This window comes from Gadus morhua, chromosome 2, assembly GCF_902167405.1.
Source record: "Gadus morhua chromosome 2, gadMor3.0, whole genome shotgun sequence".
In the NCBI taxonomy this organism is placed as follows: domain Eukaryota; kingdom Metazoa; phylum Chordata; class Actinopteri; order Gadiformes; family Gadidae; genus Gadus; species Gadus morhua.
In genome coordinates this window covers 25,971,935-25,996,079 of record NC_044049.1, presented here as the reverse complement: position 1 = coordinate 25,996,079, position 24,145 = coordinate 25,971,935, and the positions used below count along the sequence as shown (strand labels likewise).

At 47.5% G+C, this 24,145-nt stretch overlaps 2 protein-coding genes across 6 annotated transcripts in view; one reads left to right on the top strand and one right to left on the bottom strand.

Moving 5' to 3' along the window:
- The first annotated feature begins 4,296 nt into the window (after positions 1-4,296).
- LOC115559642 (acyl carrier protein, mitochondrial) lies at positions 4,297-6,633 on the top strand. The gene is made up of 5 exons (XM_030378621.1): positions 4,297-4,546; positions 5,195-5,314; positions 5,491-5,578; positions 5,917-6,025; positions 6,422-6,633. The coding sequence occupies exons 1-4, from the start codon at positions 4,376-4,378 to the stop codon at positions 6,006-6,008; spliced, it is 471 nt and encodes a 156-aa protein (XP_030234481.1). The 5' UTR covers positions 4,297-4,375; the 3' UTR covers positions 6,009-6,025; positions 6,422-6,633.
- A 439-nt stretch (positions 6,634-7,072) lies between these two features.
- Positions 7,073-24,145, bottom strand: part of LOC115559536 (trinucleotide repeat-containing gene 6A protein) — a 50,224-nt gene continuing 33,151 nt past the window's right edge. For 4 of the 5 annotated variants that reach the window (XM_030378364.1, XM_030378354.1, XM_030378393.1 and 1 more), the window contains 16 exons: positions 23,164-23,418; positions 22,632-22,792; positions 22,326-22,403; positions 21,726-21,896; positions 19,599-19,709; positions 19,084-19,221; positions 18,592-18,735; positions 18,223-18,394; positions 18,002-18,130; positions 17,192-17,362; positions 16,650-16,790; positions 15,790-15,897; positions 15,069-15,305; positions 14,255-14,343; positions 14,017-14,156; positions 7,073-13,489 (listed from right to left, as the gene is read on the bottom strand). In XM_030378364.1, the coding sequence (XP_030234224.1) occupies positions 13,141-13,489; positions 14,017-14,156; positions 14,255-14,343; positions 15,069-15,305; positions 15,790-15,897; positions 16,650-16,790; positions 17,192-17,362; positions 18,002-18,130; positions 18,223-18,394; positions 18,592-18,735; positions 19,084-19,221; positions 19,599-19,709; positions 21,726-21,896; positions 22,326-22,403; positions 22,632-22,792; positions 23,164-23,418 (2,594 nt within the window). In that variant the 3' untranslated portion in view covers positions 7,073-13,140. The remainder of the gene's footprint in view (positions 13,490-14,016; positions 14,157-14,254; positions 14,344-15,068; positions 15,306-15,789; positions 15,898-16,649; positions 16,791-17,191; positions 17,363-18,001; positions 18,131-18,222; positions 18,395-18,591; positions 18,736-19,083; positions 19,222-19,598; positions 19,710-21,725; positions 21,897-22,325; positions 22,404-22,631; positions 22,793-23,163; positions 23,419-24,145) is intronic. The other variant, XM_030378382.1, reaches the window with a different exon arrangement.

The following is a 24,145-nucleotide window of genomic DNA, read 5'->3' as shown; positions in this document are numbered from 1 at the left end:
GGAATCTAAGCTTTTACAAAGCAGCAGTCTGGTTAACACGTGGGTTTTGTCTTCGACGGCGTTATTAAGCTCTGGTGACGGATGTGAGGGAGAATAAAAGAACACACTTAAATTGGAAATGTCAAGGTAAGCCTTCAGAGTGCTGTCCTAGTTTAAAATGGGTATCCTGAGAGAGAGAGAGAGAGAGAGAGAGAGAGAGAGAGAGAGAGAGAGAGAGAGAGAGAGAGAGAGAGAGAGAGAGAGAGAGAGAGAGAGAGAGAGAGAGAGAGAGCTCCTTGACTTGGAACAAAAACATAACTTTTCTGACATTAATGAAACAAATGTAATTCATTCATAAGTGGGAAGGGGGGGGTTCATAAATCCATAATGTGATGATGATGATGACGATGATGATCTAAAGTGATTCTGATGTATCCGGGGTGATGTCTCACCTTAAGGGACCCAGCCACAGACTCAGTGAATGGGCATTTTCTAAGGGAGGGGGAGAAGGAAAGCAGGCAGCTGCAGCTGGTAGCCACATCAAAGACTGTTGGTCTGTGCTTTCAAAGTAGGCTGAGAGAAGGTCATGAAATTCCAGGAAAATAAAAGTAAAAATCCAAAACGAAACAGAAACGGGTAAACCTCTGTCTTCTCTGGCTGCTAAATCTAGTTACCTGAAATTGGTATTGCCTCGTCGAAATCAGGCTTGGAAGTCCCGCCTTCTCTCATGTCAATCATTTAAAGCAGACGTAAAGAGGAGATTATCTGGGAACGAGGTTATGGAGAAGCAAAAGGTATAAAGTGGTGAATTTATCCACTCAATCAGCTCCAATTGCTTGCATGGTAGAGGCCATACATAGAATATAATATAATTAAAATAGAATATGACTTAAATCACTACTAACGAGTTACATTTAATAATTTAAAATATTTACCACACATGTGGTTATTCTGGATGTGGATGAAAGTTGGTGTGGGTCCCATTGGCGAGTTGTAAAGAGAGAGGGCAGAAAAGTGGAAGAGGGCGAGATGCCTAAATCAAACTAAAATAAAGGCGCGTTCACGGTCCTGGTGATAACGAGACGGGTCGTCAATGAAGGTGCCCACGCTTACGCGCGTTCCCGACAGCGACCGTTCATGTGCACTGCGTTCGGAATCCAAAGTTCTTCACAGCAGGTCTTTTTTAAATCCGATAAAAAACAGTCACTAAACAGAACTTGGAAGGATCAGTTTCAAGTTCGAACGCCTTTATTTCCTTGTAGCCTATCACCTACTATCCTCTTGCTTTTATTTATGAGAGCACATTGTAGTGCCACTGTACAGAAGGCTACACTGCCCTTATCTAGAGCTGGTTTACCAGCAGGGTCGATTGAAACACCTTTCAGTTCAAAGATGACGTTACGTAGGCCTATACATATAATTTCATCATGTGATCAACAACTCACATGTGTATTCTATATTAGTTACAAGTGTAATTGAATGTTATGTTTGATGATCGCGCTGTTTTTTTTAACTTTGAACGTAAGTTAACATCTGTTTCAAACGCTCCGCCTAGTCAGGACGTTTGAAACGCATATGCGGGACGAATGAAACAGCATATTTTAAACAGAAACTATTGACCTTAGTCATACCGGACAACATACTGGTGTACTCGTCATTGCTAAAATTTCACATAATTTCCCGTAATATAAATAGGTAAAAAAATATTTTGGTCCTGTGCATAATTTTCAAGATACTAAAAAACCTCACCTTTCTACTTTTATACCAGTTGGCTACATTTTGATTTAATTTACTTATTTCCCTGTCCTAAGTCATTTTTAGGGATGCATAGTTTAACGTCCTGTCATTTATTTTAAACAACCTGGTGACGTGTGGGACGTTTGAAACAAGGGTTTCAATCGTCCCGACAGCGACTACTGGCACTTAAACCTTTTTTTTACTTCAAAACTCTGACATTGCACACTTTATGACAGGTTTAAATACTAATTCGTCTGTTGTATTGTCATATTATTATGCCATGAAACAAAAAAACACAACTGTTTATTACAAAAAACTACCGCACAGAAGATTTTACTTTCCGCACTCAAAAACAGGTTTGCGGTAGTGTTGGCTCGTTCGTTCGCGAACCGGTTCAAATGAACGAGTCTTTAGGACGAACGAACCAAACCGGTTCGTCTCTCTCGTTCGTTCGGTCGTCTCGTTCACCATTCGATTCACTGGAAACTTGACTGAACGAACAGAACGAGTTTCCGGTAGCACTAACTCCACTGAGTCTGACTGACTCAGCTGAGAACTGTGCAATGGCGTGCACTCCATGATGCGATTCACCGCTACCGGAAACTAGGCTGATTCGCGAACGACTCCTCCACCGAGTTTCCTGTGAATTTATTCACAGGAAACTCGACTGAACTGGGAGTCGTTTGCGAATCGTTTGTTCGTTCAGCCTGGTTTCCGGTAGCGGTAAATCGCATCATGGAATGGACGCCATTGCACGGTTCTCAGCTGAGTCAGTCAGACTCAGTGGAGTTAGTGCTACCGGAAACTCGACGGAACGAACGAACGAACGATTCGCGAACGACTCCTCTTGGCGAACTGAATCACGCGAACTGGGTCACGGAAACGAATCATTAAATCCGCCACTAGTTCCCGGGGATAACATTTGAACGGTATGACGTCATTACACAAAATGGGATGGTCAGTCTTTGCGTGCTGAACGTAGCGACGAAATTTGACGTGACAGACTTGCATGGTTTTCGAGGAAATCGCTGTGTTTCAATCGTCCCGTGTTTCAATCGACCCGGCTCTCACCTACACAACGTGAGCAAAGTCGATGCCAGCAGACGGTTACAACGGTTCAATCAATAGTAAAGTACGTGATATGATGGTTGATTCTTTTATATTGGGTAAAACGTTCATCTTCCGCTATGTTCATGCGCATCACTAGTAAACCATACGTCACCAACTGGGCAAATCTATTATCAAAATCTCGCCCGAGTTGCCGAACGGAAGTAATATCACAAGAGCGGCATGAGGTGTCGTTCACGAGAACACTCCAATAGTATCCAGCTGCAGCCCCGGAGAACAACACCCTGGCGTGACAGAACACCCAGGCGGGACGGAAGTACTGTGGCTGGACGGAAGCTACCTCCAATTATTTTTTTATAGACAAATAAACTTATTTATCGCTTGAATAAATAAAAAAATATTTCGACATGTTAGTGACCATTTTTAAAGCTTAAAAAGGTTTTTCTAACGTTATTTAGACAAATACCTCAGGATTTTTTCTTTGCGTTATTGAACTTATTAGACCAAAAAATTAAAAAAATCGACTTTGCCCTTTAGATTCAGGAGCAGTAAACTCATAGCAGAAACTCTCAAGGTATATTTCACTCTCTAATAGCATACAAAAATCACACTCAAATTATACCTCTAAAATTTGAGTTACAGCACCTATAAATATGATTCAGGTGAAGATAAAAAGGTATAAGCATTATTTCACACCCATTTCATCAGATTGGTCATATTTTTCTGCCTTTATCCGTATTGAGGTTTTGATCATTGTTATTATTATTACAATTAACAGTAGGTATGGTCACTTTAATATTATTCTGTTTGGGTTCATATTAGGTTGTTCTTAATAATAATTTACCCTTATTTTTTGGATACATTTAAGATTCTTTTAACCTTAGCCTCGACGGTAAAGTCTATGTTTATTCCATTTCATGTTCTAACGTTGCATTTGCAGTATTATCCCAATGTTCACTTTTATATGATTCCATTTGCAGGAAGTAGTGAGGATCTGCCGCCATCTACTGGTTCTTTAAGATCATATCTTTTTTGTATGGGATATTCCTCCATGATGGCTAAATCAGCCTCAAGCTCTCAAGGCCTCAGCTCAGCCTTCAACGTCTTAACGTCTGTGCTACGTGATAGTGTGTAGTGGGGATCAAATGAATAACCCGAATGTGTTCCATGCCAACAAACCAAATGCAGTGCAACAATTAAACAGTGTTTACATACGTGTTCATACTTATTTTTTAAATGGTATTTATTTCGAATGCGCATTTATATGGCTATTGCCAATGTAAACGATTTTCAACTTCCTTGGTATGCATTATCTATTGTTTATCCATGGTTTCAACTTCATTCAGTCCATCGTGCTCTCAAATACACAATTTCAACGTATTGCAACCAGGTCCATGATTGCAACTCTCCTTGACGTCAGCGTGAAGGCTACATAACGAGGTTGACGAACGCTTCGATCAACCAATCGCACGCCTTGGTGTCGAAACGCCCACCCTCCCAGGATAAAGAAACTCCCACTAACAGTCTGCAGGCACCCACCGCCTTGTCGCGCATTGCATGCTGGGAGGCAACGAGCAGCATTCTCTCAATCATGGCGTCCCGTGTCCTAGCACAGTGTGTGCGCACATTAGCCCGCTCCTCGGCGAGGGTTTCTGGGGGTAACCTTGCGGTAAGGGCCGTCGCCGCACCGGTCTCGGCGAGCCACCGGTCCTTCTCGGTCATCTCGAACGCGGAGCGGAGCCGGGTGCTGGAGCAGAGCCGGGTGAGTTCGGAGAGGAGGACTCGGCCTAGCGGTAGAGGTTGGCTAATATGACCTACCTGCGCCTTTCACCTCCGACCAGTAGATTAGCTGACAGCATCACCCTTATGTATGTTAAGATAACTTGCATATTATCTTTACGTTTGGTGGTCGAAAGGACAACTTTTGATCTGTGAGTTTATTTCAGTCGGAGTCGAACACAACGAAGGACTTTAGGTCGGCTAAGGATTTTAAGCTAGCTAACGTTACTTGATTGACATTAGCTTGTTGGTCAAACTCTTGTTGGTATCGTACTGATTAATGGATCCATACTATTAAACATCCCACAACGTGCAACTATAATAATGATATTCACCACGATGGATTCTGAGTGACTGGCGGACCATAGTGCGCCTTTTGACGTCTCCTTCATAACTTAAATGCTTATGGTAAACCTAAGTTCTGCTGTGGTATTGGTGTAAATGTTTCCCTCAGTGTGGGAACATGGTTTGATTCATTGCAATGACATTCGTTCGGCTTTAAACTTGGCGGTGGAGTCCGTTTCAGCCTTGATTGAACGCTTCCTGTTATGCTGCGCCATCAAGGCTAGCAGGACAATGTATCCTCCGCTATGCATGTGCCATAAGGGTCACCCTCCTCCTCCCCCTTCAGGTCTCTATCGTGAGCGTTTGGTGCCGACAGTATGGAGACCTGCCCCCGCTCACCCTGGAGACGATTAGGGACAGGGTTATGTACGTGCTAAAGCTGTACGACAAGGTCAACCCCGAGAAGGTGAAGAGTACAATATATTATAATAAAATATATATATTTTTTAATACTTTTTTCCCCTTTCTACACGGTAGTGTTGTCTTAACTTGATAGTAATCACAACAGCTGAAGTACATCGCGCTTGCATTTTGTTCAATGCAACACCCCGGCCCTAAATGTGTTGCTGTTCTGGTCCTCAGCTCCAGACCACCTCCCACTTTATGAAAGACCTCGGCCTGGACAGCTTGGACCAGGTAGAAATCATCATGGCCATGGAGGATGAATTCGGTGAGAAACACGCCTGTCACTCTTTGTTTTTAACTTTAGTATAGGCAAAGCACATGTTGGGTTTAAGGAAGCATTTAAGTTGGGTTGTGGAGCACATCACACAATGCACTGGAAAAAATGGTCTCAGTCAGAGACTATCAGTTTGTTAATGGTGTTGGACAACACACTTCAACTCAGATACATGTACATCTCACATTAAGTCAGGCTTTTAGTGCTGGGTTGTCCCAAACATGCTTGTGACATTTGGTCATGGGTGTTCTGACACTGCAGAATGCAGCCTGTTTTTATCTTGTCTCACCAGATAGTTGTATTTATCTTAAACTGTTTTTCCTTGGCAGGTTTTGAGATCCCAGACGCAGATGGAGAGAAGCTGATGTCGCCCGCTGACGTTGTACAGTACATTGCCGACAAGAAAGATGTTTATGAATAGTTTGTCACATACTTCAGGCAAGTATCTCTGCGCTTCATTCACCTACATTCCAAAACATTTAAGGTGAAGTGTGTAGTATTTAGTGGCATCTAGCAACCAACTCGTCACCTCCAAGTGAGACAAGTTCTACCAAAAAGTTAGTGTATGATGGCATTGAAAGGCCAAGTGTCAAGAGATGAGCCTTGTCATACTAATTCAGTTAATATACTCTAAAACTAGGTCATTCTATGCATTGTAAAAACATGGGCTCGCCCTATAACAGGATAAATTGTTCATACTGTCATTCTAAACGGCAGCTTTTAACAGGTGTAGTTTACAGTTGATTTGCAATGCATCAGCTATATATTATGAATTGTCTTGGGAAATCGTGTTTGAAAGCATCGAGCCCTTACCTTTTCTTTCTTTCTTTCCAGATGGCGGTTGATCCTCCTTAACTCGACCTTCCAGGAAGTTCGGAAGAAGACGTCGGGAGAGTCGGTCCACTTGTGTTCCCTACCTTTTTCCCCTACTGTATTTAAATAAACATGTCTATGCCTTGGAAGCCTGAGGAATTAAAACAATGTTCACATCATCTTTGTTCTGTATTTGTCTGACCAATAAAGACAAAGGATATCTAGTTGTGAAACTTGTTTCTGGTTAATGTTATAAATGGCACCTTCGTTTGTTAACAGCATAACAAGAATTTGGGTAAACCCCAGTTCATGAGTACCGGACTAAAGCTGATGTCTTTTTTTTCAATGATGCCAAGAATCCCTGTAAGAATTTCCTGACCCATGATGCCTAGTACTGCAGGGTTTAAGTCAATGAGGTCTGGTTTATATCCTAATCTGCACAATTTGGTGGGACTGTTACAAAATGGCGTCCGCAATAACTCTGCCCTCAGTTGCAGGACCCCCTGTAACCAAAACCTGTGTAAATTCAGGCAGTTTTTTTGAAAAGAAAGTTGACAATTGAGGCCCCATAAAAAACCATAATGCAGACACTGATTCCCCTTAAATGTGATTCCCCCAAAAAAAGTGAAACTCGCGTGGATGGGTGGAAAAGAAACAGGAAAGGAGACGGTGGCCACTCAACAGTTAGTCCTTTATTGAGGGTTGTACCCAAGTTATACAGCTTTGTATGCTGACCACTGGGGGCCAGGAGATTACCAACACTTATCAGTATACAGAGTACAGCCAACAGAAGACCTAATACCGACTACTCTACAACCTAGTACGGATTTCTCAAGAGCACTAAAATCCAGAAAGAAAAAAATAATTAACAAACCAAGCAACAAAATAAGGAAAATTAAAAAGGATAAAATGAAACAGCATCAGAGGAGACATTCATAATTAGAGCACAATGGAGTTGTTTTTCTATACCTTGTAATGTCAGGCGACGTATGGTTTGTATCTTTTGTCAATTGTTTATACACATACAAAGAAAGATTGTCCTTCGAAAAGTGCAGTTTCCCTCCCCCAAAGTTTAAGATAAATTCCTTTTTTAAAAGATGACCAGAGGAAGACTTTTTAAAAAAAGTATGCACCCTCCCCATTTATTTTCCGTTTGTAAGCGAGAGGCGAGCAACTTCTCCCCGATTATAGACATTGTACGCTTTGTAAATCGTCTCAATACATACGTGTGTGTATATATATATATATAGTTTAAACAGTCTCCCAAAGCAATGTGCATAACTGGTTTACAGGTGATCAGAATACACACTGGATTGCGGAATCTCTATCGCTCGCATATATATACATATATATATGTGTATATATATAATGTAGATATATATAAAATAAAACAATGTAGTCATGAAAATGTGCAATTTCACACAGTCAGTTATTGAGGAGACAAGTCTGGGAGGGGGGGAGGCGGGACTTTGCAAATCGTAACCTTGTTGCCGTTACTGCTACAACTGGCCTGATGGTTGCTAGGTTACATGGATTCGACGCCCCCGCCCCTCAATGTTATTACCATTATTAATGTCAATATGAATTTTTCTCAAACAATGGCACGACAGGATTCAGTTTTAAGGTAATTATTCAACTGTACGTTGGTATAAAATAGGATTTTTTTCAAGCACACACTAAAAACCCAGGGCGGACATGGAAGCCTGGGATTTTATTTTTTTGTAACACTCCACTGCATAGTCTCTCTGAGCATAACCCCCCACCCCCCCCCCCCCCCCCCCCCCCCCCCCAAGTCTTTGTGCTGGTTATACTAAAGCTTTAAGGGTTTGTGTGTGTTCATGTGTAACTGCAAAATGACGAGAGAGAAGGACAGGCAAGACTCACAGTTTATCATTGTTGTTAAGTCAAATAAAACGTTTTTTTTTTCTTTATAAGACAGTGTGCGCCTGCACAAAGCTTACTGAAATATGTGTCAGATCTGCTCTGAGGATAAAGGAAATAGGAGAATTTCAACATTAGAACAAGTAGTATTATCGCCCCCCCCCCCCCCCCCCCCCCCAGTTCAGGCCCTAGGGGCGGCTAGGCAGCCCAGAGGGATTGTACATTGCTTGTGGCGTTTCGTCACCCCCCCCCGATTTATCGGAAAAACTGGTTTTCCTCACATTTTCCTTTTGCCAAGGACTTTTTGTCTTCAAGCATTTAAACGTTATCCAGCATCTTCAGCGCACAGACACACAAACAAAAGTATTTACATCCAAACAAGAACCAACCATTAAAATCAATCCCTTTCTTTCACTTCTTGCTAGTTCTCTTTACTACCCCCCCCCCATTGGATTTGGCATGACAGAGTTCAAGGTCTCTCCATCTTACACACACACCCACACACACACGGTTGTATGCAGCACCAGCGGTAGACTAGGCCTGGAGACCATCCGTATGGAACCACAGTTGGATCGCTACAGCGACACACAAAACAATACACGATATAAAGATGGCCGACATGACGGCAGCAACAGCAACAGGGAGCATTAAAGACATGATGGTTCTTGTTCTGGGGGGGGGGGGGGGCTTTGTTCCTTCCCGACTAATTGCCAAGGCTAATAAATAAATGAAGGGGCCAACACCAGCTCAGTGATTGGGGCAATCCCCGGTCATCAAACTAGGGGCCAGCTGCAGCCCAGGCTTCACGGTAATCACTGTTAACACTTGACTGATCTAGAGAACACTACGCAGTTAATTCAAGAGTCTCCAAACACTAGCATTACACACCAAAATGTTGTCCCTCTTAAGAAGATGGGGACGAGCGACATAGTTCGGAAAAAACAATTTCGAGAAACCAACCATTTGAAAAGCGATTAGAAACCACGGGTAATGTTTGGGTCATTTCAACGAGAATGATGATTGGATGCCGGGGAAAGGGGGAGGCGACCGGCTCAGAGGAGGGGCCCGGTTATAAAGGCTGGCTCCTGAAGCTTAAGGGACCCACTCTCTTCCATCGTCAGCCATTAGAAACACAAACACAAAGTCCTGGAGAACTGCCAACGAGCCTACCGGCACGCAGCGAAGACGCAGGCAGTCACACAAACACGTTACCCTGTCAGAAAAATCACTCTCAAGTACAGCTTCTTCTAACTAGTTGTAAATAGCATAAGTCCCACCCCCAACATGTTCACACACAGCTTTCCGTTAGCCATCTCCTGTAATCCACTACAAGTGCAAAATCCCAAGGATTCTTCGTTTAACTCGCAATAATGAATGATGAAAATAGTTAGGGAGTTCTGCCTTGTAAATCTGTCCAACAAACACGCACAAAACAAAAAACAAAAACACAAGCAATATATACGAATATAGAGATTTGTTCAGCAACAAGATCTGGAATTAAAGGTAAACGTATCTTTTGCTTTTCAGTTTTGATTGATTAAGTTCTATATATATATATATATTTGGTAAAGAGCGGTTGAATACTGGCACACACCACGGTCAAGTCTGGCTAATACTCAAGAGGGCCCGTCGCATGACTGCATATGCCTTGGAAGGTTTCTTAAATAGAATATTCACGGTTCAAACTGAAATACACAAAAACAACGCAAGCTACTCAGAACTACTACGGGAAGGAGGGGAGGGATTTCAAATCTACAAAACAGCTTGAAAATACACTCGCAAAATCAAATGATCGCAAAATTAAGGTCCATGGCTTAGCCTAATGTTGATTTCTCAGTCCCCACCCCAGAATATTGTGCATCTTTGTCCACTAAACAATCACTGTTCTAGGTAAAGTCTGTGTTGTATGACTTGTATCACTCGTGTTGGATTTCTTGTCCCCCTCCCTGCCACACAGACAGGCACAAACACACAATCACACAATCGAGTACAGAGCAGCAACCCCATACACTTACTCTCGCACAGTATGTAGTTGAGAGACGAGATCAGTCAGCTCAATAGTTTAAGATGCTGCCCCTCCACAACCCCTCTTAAGGAGAAAAAAAATGTGTACAACAATACAATCATATTCTATTTGTAAACAGGTAAAAGCCACTTGACTTATTGTTGCATCTTCGGACACAATTAGAATCAAGGCAATGAAATGTGGACGACTTTTGCACCGTTAAAAATATATAGAGCAAGACTAAATAATTTTGTTTGGTTTCCTTTTTTTTTTCTGGGTTTTCTTTTTTCATAGCTTTTTTTTTCTTTTTTTGTCAACCTTTGCTTTCCTCAAACACATTACTTTGTGACAGTGAGAGCGATTCACAAGAAGGTCATTAATGGTTCGCATTGTATACTTAGACATTTTTAAAAACACTTGTGAAACGTGGAAAGAGAAAAGACAACGAAAAAGAGAAGAAAGGAAAGTGCCTCTCTCTCTGGGCTTTGCGAGAGGCGTTACAGTATGCATAGATACAGGTTTTGCCTCTTCTCTTGGTTTTTTTTTTCTCTGAATTTACGAACAAACCACCCACTTGATAGTGAGCCAGTGACTCGGTCACATGCACACGCTGACAGAAAACAAACAGGCCACACAGATTCCTCTGGTTGGGTCGGCGAGTGGCGGGGGCGGGGCGGGGGGGGAGCAGGGACAGGAAAATAAAGCATGGAAGCAAGAGAAGGCATGAGCGAGAGCTAGGGCAGGCGAGAGAGAGCAGCGGGCCTGGACCGGCCACTCCTCGGGGAGGGGGACAAGGAAGGAGACATGGAAGGAGACGCTCAGAGGGGAGAGTCATGGAAGGAGCTGCTCCGAGGGGAGGGGGGGACATGGAGGGAGCTGCTCCGAGGGGAGGCGTGAGACATGGAAGGAGCTGCTCCGAGGGGAGGCGTGAGACATGGAAGGAGCTGCTCCGAGAGGAGGGGTGAGACATGGAGGGAGCTGCTCCGAGGGGAGGGGTGAGACATGGAGGGAGCTTCTCCGATGGGAGGGGTGAGACATGGAAGGAGCTGCTCCGAGGGGAGGGGTGAGACATGGAGGGAGCTTCTCCGATGGGAGGGGTGAGACATGGAGGGAGCTGCTCCGAGGGGAGGCGTGAGACATGGAGGGAGCTGCTCCGAGGGGAGGGGGGGGACATGGAGGGAGCTGCTCCGAGGGGAGGGGGGGGACATGGAAGGGGGGGGAGGTGAAAGGAGCGTGTTGCGGACAGCAGGATGGCGAGCATCTGCAGCTTTAAAGCAGTTATTTGGCAGAGAAGAAAAAAAAAACACAACAAAACTTACAGACCTATACGTAGTTTTCAGTGCTAGAAGTTGGATTTTCCTTTCCTACAAGGAGTAGTAGTTTATTATTATTATTATTATTAAACTACACAGGGGACAGGGGAACTGGCTTGATTTCCTGAGAACCATCGCTGGTTATTTAGCAGACAAAAAAAAGAGGAATAGTTCAAAAAACCAACGCCATGGCCAAAAACACTGATCCGAATTCCCAGAGTTTACAAAGCATTGTCTTCATCCTCAATAACAGTTTTAAATTCGTTTTTTTCTGTCTATTTTTTGGTAATTTTATTTTTTTTGTAGAACGTTTTTTGTATTTTTTTTTTTTTTTGTATTTTTTGCTTATTTTATTCCATTTTTCTCTTTTAAAATGAAGGAAGAATGAACACACCTTCTGCCTCCGAAGTCTTGTAAACAAGAGGTTGCAGTGTGGCACCTCCAAAACAACATTGAAAGCCTATTCTGAAAGTGCTGTTCCCCTCCTTGCCCACTAGAGGGGGCACCAGGGGGGCTTGCTAGAAAGTCCTCACGCACATCCAACAGGATGCTCAGGGCTTGCTAGGAAGGCCCCACCCACGTACAATAGGATAGGCGGGGCTTGCTAGGAAGGCCCCGCCCCCATACAATAAGCTAGGCAGGGCTTGCTATTCCCAGCGCGGCTACAGTCCTTTGCACTGCAGAGCTCAACGTTCTTTAGTTTTAAAACACAAAATTGGTGCAATACTTTTTAATGTCACTTTTTAATATCAGATAACCCTCCTACGTCAGCTTTTTTTTTTTTTAAACTTCGTTTTCACCTATCGGTTGATCACCACGACAACGCAGTAAGGTAGGCGTGCCAAGGCAGAGGAGAGCGAACACACGCGTGTGGCCACGCACACGCACACACGTACATGGTCACGCACACGCGCACACCCGCACACACACGTATACACACACGGTAAGGACCTCAATGAGTAAACAGCTACACTGGAAAAACTGGCTGCTCCCTCTATATTGCAGATTATATATACTGAGAGAAAAAAAACACATTCAGTGCAAAGTTAAAAAAAGAAAAAAAAAAAAGCTCATACTCCAACATTGTCAGCAAACAAATGCAAAAAAAAAAAAAAAAGAATGAAACGTTGAAATAAAATAATTGGAATTCCAATAAACATGAGTGAAACAAAAATAACATAATAATGCGATCGATTTAAGCTTTTTTTTCAGTATGAAAGAGCACTCACTACCTGGAAGCGAATATCCATCCGTTCACATTATAGAATTGGCCTGCATGATTCAAGTATTCTGACTGATATGTTTTTGGGCTAAAACAAAGTGGACATATGTGCAGCGAGAGAGAAAAGGTAACTTTGTTTTCCACAGGGGAGGCCCTGTTGGTTTGTATTATCTTGTTAGTGAGAGTCCAACTAGTGCCATTGTTTTTTAACTACCTTTTTTTTTTTTTAAGATTTTCAAAAAAAGAAATAATTCTACGCGTGATTACTTAGGATTTCTTTACTGACCCCGAGCCGACGCCTGTGTGATTGACAGGCAGCTCACATGGAGTCCCCGCCCCCTGCCAGGTGATCCACCGGGAGGAAGGAGCTGATTGGTGAAGGGCTGCTTATCCTCCCGCCCTCGTTGCCACTCGGAGCGCCCCATAGGCTAGTGGAATAGTTGGGCCCGCCCCAGAGGGTGGAGCTGTGGAGGTCACTGCCATTCCATTGGTTGGGCTCCAGAGAGCGGCTGGGGAAGGGGTGGGACTGATCCATTCTGCTCTGAGACGAGCCGATGGTCTGCCAGCCCGAGGAGGGGGCGGCCAAAGACTGCCCTTGTGCAAAGAAACGACTGATTTCCTCCTCACTGCCGAAGTCGGCCAGAATCGTAGTGTTCCCCAGAACACACCTAGAGAGAGGAAGCAGAGTGAGTGAGACGTGGTCCCTGAGGTGAAGTGACTTCTACATTGGTGGAAAAACATTTCTCTGTGCTGCCGTCCGACTATTGAACCTCTTCCCGAAAAACGCATGTCCAAATAGAGACCGTACCATTATCCACCCGGGGGGGGGGGGGGGTGTACTGCGGGACACGGCTGCATGGGTCAGCCCAGCCAAGTAATCTAAAGGTTACAACCGAATACGGTAGACTGCAAGAAGTATTGTGCATTAAAGCTGCGTCACAAATATTTGAGCCAATTTCTTAACTGATGGACAACGTGCAACAGGAATTATTATCACGCCCCAATTTAAATATTTTAACTATAGTAAAGATGGACTTGGATCGGCCCAGCGCTCAAAGTCTAACGCGTTGGAGCCTTTATGCTCCGGCCACCGACACAGAAGGAAGGGGCTCTGTGCCCCGAGAGCACCACGGTGACGAGCGTTGCTTCGGGCTGCTGAGCTAAGGCAGTGGCAGTGAACGGTGAGTGTCCCTACATGTGCAGGCTCTTCTGCGCCTTGGCGGCCTCGTCCATGGAGCTGTAGCAGACCACAGCGTTGCCGTGGGGCAGGTTGAGGTGGAATGTGATCAGGGGGCCGTGTTGCATGCACAGGGTCCTTAGGGTGGAACCGTCGATCTGAAGAACACACACACACAGGGGTTAACCAAAGCAAAGGGAACAGGGCTGAGCGCCGTGAGACGCGGTCAGAGGCTGGGACCTCAGCGTCCACCCACCTGAGGAGTGAGATTCTTGAGGACAAGCCATTGAGTTCTTCCTGAGCTGCTGCCGCCGCCGCCGCCGCCGCCATCACCCCAGCTGGAACCTGGAGCCACCGTGTGAAGACACAAGTTAACCCTCTGCCTGGTAGCCCTGGGTGCATCCATATAGGACCCCTATCAAAACCTTGTCCTGCTCCCTTTAGCCCTGGGTTCATCCATATAGGACACTAATCAACACCTTACCATGCTCCCTCAAACCCTAGAAGCATCCAAAGAGGACACTTAATGAAACCGCTTTCCCAGCTCCCTTTAGCCCTAGGTTAATCCATTTAGGACACTTAACCGACCCCTTGTCCAGGTTAATCCATTTAGGACACTTAACCGACCCCTTGTCCAGGTTAATCCATATAGGACACTTAACCGACCCCTTGTCCAGGTTAATCCATTTAGGACACTTAACCGACCCCTTGTCCAGGTTAATCCATATAGGACACTTAACCGACCCCTTGTCCTGCCCCCTTTAGCCCTAGGTTCCTCTATATAGGACACTGAACCGACCCCTTGTCCTGCCCCCTTGAGCCCTAGGTTCCTCTATATAGGACACTGAACCGACCCTTTGTCCTGCCCCCTTGAGCCCTAGGTTCCTCTATATAGGACACTGAACCGACCCCTTGTCCTGCCCCCTTGAGCCCTAGGTTCCTCTATATAGGACACTGAACCGACCCTTTGTCCTGCCCCCTTGAGCCCTAGGTTCATCCATATAGGACACTGAACCAACCCTTTGTCCTGCTCCCTTGAGCCCTAGGTTCCTCTATATAGGCGGTCTTACCGGGGGTGAACCTGGACTCGTTGGCGCCCCAGCCCCCGAGCCTCAGGGACGAGCTGTCCCAGGCCGAGGAGCCGGAGCCGGGCTTCTGCCCCGTGAGGCCGGGCGGGGGCCGGGAGGGCGGCGCCACCGACAGGCCCTTGGAGGGCAGAGGGACCTTCCACAGCTCGTGGGCCAGGGAAGAGTTGGACACAGAGCCTCCGCCGCTGCCCGGGGACCACTTGGACTCGCCTGGTCTGGCTGCAGGGGGGGGGGGGGGAACGCACGGCACTGAGCGGAGTCTCAACCTAGCCCTCTCTGGTGGGCACCAGGAGGGCGTCGACCTGGCAGCTCTGAGTGCTTACAAAACGTGGTTCTATGAACATCCTTTTGGTACCGACGGCCATGTGGTGTTGTATCTCTTTCTTCTAAACAAATGTACCTATTGTCATTGTCGCTTAAGGTAAAAGCGTCTGCCAAATGCCCCCCCGAGTAAATGTACGGCGCCAACAGAGAATATATTGTAATGTTCTTTTACCTCGAAGATCTGTGCAATCCATTTTGGGATAATTTAGTCAAAATGTGTAGTAGAATACCCTGGATTTACAGTTATACAATTTTTTAACTAAGAACTACAACTCTGGCCAGGAACCCAAATACGGCTTCCTATTGGCTACGGAAACTACCCACAATGCACTCTGCCGTACACCACCAAAGCGTGCTCAGGGAGGGAGCCCGGTCCTACCTGAAGTGCTTTGTGCTGTACTGGTGAGGGAACCGATATGGCTGGAGGCACGAATGGAGGACCAGGCACTGTTAGAAGGCATCGTGGTGTTCAGTGATGAGGATGGCCCTGGATGACAAAGAGACACTCTGGTTAGACAGGCTCTCCATGAGAGGCTCACCCGGTACCACCGAGGCTCACCCGGTACCACCGAGGCTCACCCGGTACCACCGAGGCTCACCCGGTACCACCGAGGCTCACCCGGTACCACCGAGGCTCACCCGGTACCACCGAGACTCACCCGGTACCACCGAGACTCACCCGGTACCACCGAGACTCACCCAGTACCACTGTGGGACTCACCCAGTACCACTGTGGGACTCACCCAGTACCACTGTGAGGCTCACCCAGTACCACTGAGACTCACCCAGTACCACTGAGACTCACCCAGTACCACTGAGACTCACCCAGTACCACTGAGACTCACCCAGTACCACTGTGAGGCTCACCCAGTACCACTGAGACTCACCCAGTACCACCGAGGCTCACCCAGTACCACTGAGACTCACCCAGTACCACTGAGACTCACCCAGTACCACTGAGACTCACCCAGTACCACTGAGACTCACCCAGTACCACTGAGACTCACCCAGTACCACTGAGACTCACCCAGTACCACCGAGGCTCACCCAGTACCACTGAGGCTCACCCAGTACCACTGAGACTCACCCAGTACCACTGTGAGACTCACCCAGTACCACTGAGACTCACCCAGTACCACTGAGGCTCACCCAGTACCACTGAGGCTCACCCAGTACCACTGAGGCTCTCCCAGTACCACTGTGTTGAGGGGATGAACGTGTGTTTGTGGCGGGGCCTACCGTTGTTCCTGTCCCTGAGGTGGTCTGTGTCACGGACGGTGTTGATGGAGAGGTTGTTGATGACACTACCGGGGGTCACGTAGGGGTCGGTCTCGGGGTCGATGTTGGGGTAACCTTTCCAGGGCTCCCCGGGCCGGAACTCTGGATCAACACACACGCACAGACGGATGAGTTCATCGTTGCTTGAGAAAGGGGACATTTTGTCTGCTTGGTTTTCGTAAAATAGTATTTTATTTGTGCATGCGTCATAAAAAACGATGTTGCCACAGAACTAACTTTAGCTCTGTCTGTTAATTTGTGTTTATTTGGAAAAGAACGGTCCAAATGTCAAACGTGGGTAAAGCCCGGTTACGACCAGAAAGGAACGTCCTTTCTATTGAAGTCCCAAGAGGACTACAGCGCGTGACATTAATGATCCATTGAGGCATCACACCCATCCTAAACTAATCCCCTGTTTACCATTATTAAAGTCCTAGTTTTCGTTTCAAACTAGATTCTTGTGGACTTGAGTGGCTGTCTATCCTACATCCATGCTGCCTCACCTGGGGGCCAGGTGACCGTGTTTCCGTGGGGAGGGGGAGAATTGGCACGGGGTGGCCAGCCGTCGCCCACCGAGCCCATTGATTGGCCGGGAGGAGTCAGTGGGGAGGGGCCAGAAGACAGGAAATCGTAGAAGGATGATTCATCCAGACGCAGCCCAGACGACATAGCACCTGTGGTTGAGGAGATATCAAGATACACAGAGTTTAGCAGGAATATCTTACAACCGTGTACCGAACCCTTCTGTTGGTCAACATCACCAGTATCTGGTGGGATTGGCTTAGAGTGGAGGCTGAAGAAAAATAGCCTCAAACACGCAATCATTATCCTTTTTTGTTTCCATCTATATCAGTAAAAGTCTACTAATGAAAACTAAATCCAAGCCATGGTTGATTCCCGTGGACGGTCTGATATCCTCCCAGCTATAAAGTCATTATGTTTACAGCATTATGGAGTTAGTAGACCGAGGTCGAGTCTTGGCTCAGCCTCAGGAACAACACCGTTATCAAGTTTAGACACACAACATAATCACATCTACCGGATTACTTTGTGTATCTGGTCAATGTTTACACCCCAAGTTAGTCCCATAAAACAGTATCTTTATCTAGATTCACGGCGGCCATGGTGACCCGTAGTGATGTCCAGCTCTCTGAATCAGACTAATCTTAACCTCAACCGTAAATAAACACTTAATATGGCAATGAGATTTACAAGTTAATATCCTAGCGTCAAACGTGTCAAAACGTATTTTGAATAAAAAGACCGCTGGTCGAGGTTGTATCAAGCGCCGCTGCGGTGGGAGAGGGTTGTACCAGGTTTGCTGTTCTGCTCCAGAGGGTCGGTGGCCCAGAGTTTCTTCATCCTAGACTGGGGGGGCTCCTTGTAGCCCCCTCCTCCAGTGCCGCCAATGTCAAGGGATACATTCAGGTTGGGGTTCAAGGCTGCAGGGGGGACAGGAAGACAACGGTTGAGAACCCCTTCTCTCCGACGCGTTGGGCTAGTCCCCGTTTCCAGTCCTTTCAGTGCGTCTCACCTAAAGGGAAGTTGCTTATGTTGCCCAGAGCGACCGAGTCCTTCTGCAGCTCCGGGGCGTTGTGGGCCAGGTAGTTGTCCAGGTAGGGCTTGTGGGCCGCGGCCTGTTTGAGCAGAACAGGGTCCAGGTGGCGGGGGGGCTGCATCATCTGGGATGAACCAATCGGACGAGTCTGAGGGAGGGCAACAACAACAACAACAGTCAGGGTCACATTCAAATGTTCCATGAAACATTGACTAGCGGAAGATCGAATTCAACAACTAAAAACAGTCCCGGAGCCGTGATGCTGAAATGGAGCCGGGCTGAAGGGACGTGGGCTCTGTTCAACGCAGACATTCGATACCGACGGCAGCGGGAGAAGATGCATACCTGTACCTGTTCAGCATGCCGTCCCATGGACATATTCCTCTGGCTCTGAGCTTTCTGCTGCTGCTGCTGCTGTTGCTGTTGCTGCTGTTGTTGCTGCTGCTGCTGTTGTTGTTGTTGTTGCTGCTGCTGCTGCAGGAGGAAGCGCTGTGCAGGGAAAGGGTAGAATGAGGGGTCATTGCTCCACCTATCACTGAGTCACCAGTTTTCCTTTGGCACGATGAAGGGGGACCATTGTTTGAAAGACAGACGCACAACTGTAGTTTCAAAAGACTCCTTTATAGCGGCCACAGGGCTTGGGGGCCAGTCGCGAAGGAGAACGTTGTGCCGAAGCTATCTTGATGAGGGCAAACACTCGAGGTGTTCTTTCCACCACTGATCAATGATCTTTCAGAAAGGATGAGCCTCCACTCGACGTCCGTTCGTCGTCATCTGTCCCACCGTTTAAATCGCACAACACGGCTATACGAGCGCAGTCGCCACGGGGTCCTTTACCTGCAACTGGCCGATCTGGTTGAGCTGGGAGAGCTGGTTGAGCTGGGACAGCTGGTTGAGCACGGCCATCTGCTGGGGTCCTAGCAGGGGGTTCAGGGCTCCGGTCCCCCCTGGGTACTTCAACAGGGAGGGTGGAACCTGGGGAGAATCATACAGATCACACTTTAAAGCAGGATTTAGGATTTCATTTACGTTGAGGGGCTTTTGCTGACGCATTTATCAGACAGCGCCTCGCAACCATTCAGTCACCCGTTCACACGCCGACGGCGGAGTCGACCGCGCAGGGTGACCGCCGGCTCGTCAGGAGCAGTCAGGGCGAGGCGTCTCGCTCGGGGACGCCTCGGCGCTCTGCTAGGAGGAGCCGGGGATCGTACCGGCAACCTTCCGGTTTCCAGCCGACCCGCTCCACCTCCTGAGCGCCTGCCGCCCTTCTGTTTCCGCCTCACCCCTTCCTCGTTCCATACCTGTGGGGGACGGTGTGTGTGTGGGCGGAGGGAGGGCGGGGGGAGTGTCACCTGAGAGGGGAGGATGGGTGGAGGCACTTGGTTACGGAGGTTGGTTTGGGGAGGGAGCTGGGGCCCGCGGCCCTGGGCTAGGCTGCTGCCGCCTAGCATGGGGTTAACATTCTGGGGAGGGAAGAGGAGCAGGGGTCAGGATCCACTGAGACACACACACACACACACACACTGTGGGCCCAAGGGGCCCGCGTGCCCACAGCCCATACAGGAGGGTCAGGCTCACCGTCACTATGGTAACACTTTGATGGAGATGACATCAGATAGAAGCATTGATGAGAACTTTGAGAGAGCTTTATATTGTTGATAGGCAGGCATTTATGAGATATCTGTGGATAAAGGTGTGTGTATCTGTGTGGCTAAAGAGGTAGGTAGGGGGGGGTGTGTGTGTGTGTGTGTGTGTGTGTGTGTGTGTGTGTGCGCGTGCGTGCGTGGATAATAACAGACTAGTAACCCCAGTGTGGATAACACACATCCACCCCCAGTTTATCCCGACATACGACCCCAGGCTTTGGTTTACCAGCAAGCTGCGGCTACATTTCTTTGGGCAGCAAATGAGTCGGAAAGTCTGTGTTACAATAACAAAAAGCCCGATAACATCTGGGCTCCCTTCCCGCATAACGATCAATGTCACAACATTTGTTTTTGCAACTATTTGTTACGTTTATTAGTCTAATAAATTAATCTTTATGAAAGAGGTTTTCCAACATTCCCATTCGAGGTTCATACTGCAAAGTTACAAAAATAAACCTCACAGGGCAATACCACGTTCCCGGCTCCTTCTCTACACTACACATGCATGCCCAGAAAGGTGAAAGCCGATTGGCTGTGCACAGCTTTCGCTGCGATTGGAGGAGAACATCTCACGGGCGGAGTTATGATAGACGGAGGGGGGAAAATGACAGCTGCAGAGGCGGAAGAGAAGACACAGATGGCCAGGGGCACAGAGGGACGGCAGCCAGCAGAGCCAAATCGAAATCATGAAGAATAGGAAATGTAGGTGAAGAACGAATAAAAGAGTGAAAGAAAAAAAATGTGGTTGATGAGAGAGAAAAGGGGAAGTCAGTCTTTAGCACAGTGGAGAGGGTAAGATGAAAAGCAGAAGCTAGTTGCCAAGACAACAACCAAACTAAAGGAGAGTCAACATGGCCCAGAATAGCATAAAAGATTAAAGGCTATCGATAATGACAGCACAGACACTTGTGCATGCGTGTCTGGGTCATCTTTATGTCGATATGCAACGTTCTAAGCCGTAGCCACATGGCAGTAATGCCACTTGATAAATATAACCCCCTTTCCTTCCATGGCAAATAGGTCAAGTGCAGTATAAGGGCCTACCACTGTGGGGCAGCACAGGCCTGAGAATACAAATCGGCAGAACATGGCGTCATAGCCAACAGAAGCCAGTTAGGCCATTCCAAGCCCTTGTGACGCGTCAGCAAACAACTGTGAAGCTAGCCCGACGACATTGCGATGCCAGTGTGAAAACCGATAGTCAGCTCCCCTACTCTGTCACTCACTATTCTAAAGCGGTCTCAAACGAGGCGAGTCGCCTCAGCCTGGAGCATCGAGCTCTGGGCAGAGGAGCCAACCCGATGAACATTCCACCAAGCACGAGGTGCACTTGTCCTCCAAGAGGTTTTATTCAAGTGTTTTGGTGGCGCTATGAACCCCCTCACTGCAGCCTAGGGCTGGGATAAACGATTACTTTTTAAACGATTAATCTAGCGATTATTCTTTCGACGCAACGATTAATCTAACGATTCCTTTGTTCAGTCCGATTCGATTATCTCCCCATTAATTGACTAATAGCAATTTATACATGTTGATTTACATATCTGAATGAAAAAAACATGAATTCCTTAACATTGCAAGACATGTTTATTGGTGCTAGAATGGAAAGCCATCTCCATTTTGCAAAGACGACATATCACGGAATCGTTTCCCTTTACATTAAAGAATTCCCATACTTTAGAGGAACGAGGCGCCATCTTTGTTTTGGGTTTTTTCGAAATCAACGCACATTTTTCGCGCCGACGTAATTTATGCGTCGACGTCATCGATGACGTCGACGCGTTGTCCCGGCCTCACTGCAGCCCACAGCGCACCGCCCCTCCCCGGGCCTACCTTGTCGTAGTACGGGCCCCGGTCGATGGGGGGATCCTTGTGGAGCTGGTGGCGCGGGCCGTGGCCCTTGCCCATCATGCCGTTGTAGTCGCCCATGGGGCCCATGTCCATGCGCTTGTCCTGCCCCATGCCCCCACCGCCCGGCTTCATGGAGTCGTCAGGAGAGTCTCTCTGGAGAGGGGAGGGGGGAGACACGACACAGCCACAAACATCAGGGTCAGATCACGCCGTGAACCGACCTGCCCGTGCCTCGTGGAGCTGTGACATGTCCTTATGATAGCACGTGCACAGTGCTATCATAACACGTGCGTGCTCTGCACGACAAGCTGAACAATACGTTCATTTAACAAACGATATTGAATAAAGCAATCAAAGCTTGTATACGTTATGTACAAATATTCTGCGTTTTAGTCCGACAAACTACAAAACGATGATTTCTACAGTATAATATCCGTTTTATTATACGTCAAATAATATCAGGAATTGCCGAACAACAGAAGTTAAGAGGAGTCTAAAAATAGTCCCTTTCCTCTCTCCACTGGTGAGTCGATTTCGATGGAAGCGAAGGGGGTGATTTATAAATAGCCCTGGGCGACTCACGGGAAAGTTCATGTTGTTGAACTGGTTGGTGAAGGGTTTCATCCACGGCTCGTCCTGCTTGCTCACCGACTTGTGCATCTGGAAGGACAGCACACCCGATTCAAACCTCCATGAGCATTAAACCAAAAACACATCAGATCCAGTACCCACATCTAAGCTAGAGGGGGACCTTCACTCACGACTACCTTCTAACATAAGACGGCATCACGTCATACACTTCATACACTTCGATCACCCACGCGCCTGGTGGGTGATCGAAGGGCTCCTCCACACGGTGGACCCTGAAGGAGGGGCCGCGGTGCGTACCTTGTTGGGGCCCTTCTGCTTGTAGTTCCAGGTGTTGTGGTCGTGGGAGCGGCTGTCCTGCTGGCCGCCCGTGTTGCTCCACATGCCTATCTCCACCTCCTCCTCCTGGTCCCAGCTGGAGGACTGGTCGTCTCCTCCCCACGTCTCCATGGGCTTCACGCCTAGCACCGCACAGGACGGGGGGGGAGAGAGTGAGCGTGGGGCATCGGGCGGCCGACCAAACCAATGCAGCTCAACAAAATACGGTTTACAATCTGGATCCAAGTCGACCGGTGACAATCAGCGACACAACGACCCAGCGTGCTTTGATGGAACCGGGAGTGTGTTATCTGTTTGACGGCCGTCTGGAACCTGTGCCTAGTGCCATGGATCCAGTCCACGGTGTCTGGGAGGAAGGCAGGATGATTCCATCCTTCCTTAGCGTATCATTTTTTTTATTCAGCCTGTGCAAATTACCCGAGCCAAGCAGCGGCCTCTTGATCTAAGCGGTGGAGGGGGGCTAGACCTCCTTCCGGTCTTTAGCGGGGCCTACCTGTCTTCTGCTGCTGGCCCCCGCCCCCCCAGCCTGGGCCGGGCTCTCTGCCGCTGGGCTGGTCCCGCGCGTGCTCCTCCCCCCAGTTGGGGGCGCCGCCGCCACCGCCGCCGCCGCCGCCGCCGTTCTTGCCGACGCCGCTGTCCACGGGCTTCCCCCAGGCCGATGTGCCGTTGTCCACGGACACAGAGGGCGCTGGGGCGGGGGTCTCCCCCCACGAGGAGGGCTCCTTGTGCGCGGGGTACTCGCCCCAGCCTGGAGACGGAGAGAAGCGTGGGAGACGTCAAGGAAGGTCTAACCTGGATTATATACAGTCTGTGGTGAGTCAGTCTAACCTGTATTAGGCCAGTCTAACCTGGATTATATACAGTCTGTGGTGAGTCAGTCTAACCTGTATTAGGCCAGTCTAACCTGGATTATATACAGTCTGTGGTGAGTCAGTCTAACCTGTATTAGGCCAGTCTAACCTGGATTATATACAGTCTGTGGTGAGTCAGTCTAACCTGTATTAGGCCAGTCTAACCTGGATTATATACAGTCTGTGGTGAGTCAGTCTAACCTGTATTAGGCCAGTCTAACCTGGATTATATACAGTCTGTGGTGAGTCAGTCTAACCTGTATTAGGCCAGTCTAACCTGGATTATATACAGTCTGTGGTGAGTCAGTCTAACCTGTATTAGGCCAGTCTAACCTGGATTATATACAGTCTGTGGTGAGTCACTCTAACCTGTATTAGGCCAGTCTAACCTGTATTAGATACAGTCCATGTTGAGTCAGTCTAACCTGTATTAGGCCAGTCTAACCTGGATTATATACAGTCTGTGGTGAGTCAGTCTAACCTGTATTAGGCCAGTCTAACCTGGATTATATACAGTCTGTGGTGAGTCAGTCTAACCTGTATTAGGCCAGTCTAACCTGTATTAGATACAGTCCATGTTGGGTCAGTCTAACCTGTATTAAGTCAGTCTAACCTGTATTAAGT

What these genes read in the sequence shown, in the direction of transcription:
- LOC115559642 (XM_030378621.1), top strand. Translation starts at nt 4,376, where the DNA reads ATGGCGTCCCGTGTCCTAGCACAGTGTGTGCGCACATTAGCCCGCTCC. An exon ending in GGGTGCTGGAGCAGAGCCGG is followed by an intron (nt 4,547 to 5,194) that starts GTGAGTTCGGAG and finishes CTCCCCCTTCAG; the next exon opens with GTCTCTATCGTGAGCGTTTG. An exon ending in ACAAGGTCAACCCCGAGAAG is followed by an intron (nt 5,315 to 5,490) that starts GTGAAGAGTACA and finishes TCTGGTCCTCAG; the next exon opens with CTCCAGACCACCTCCCACTT.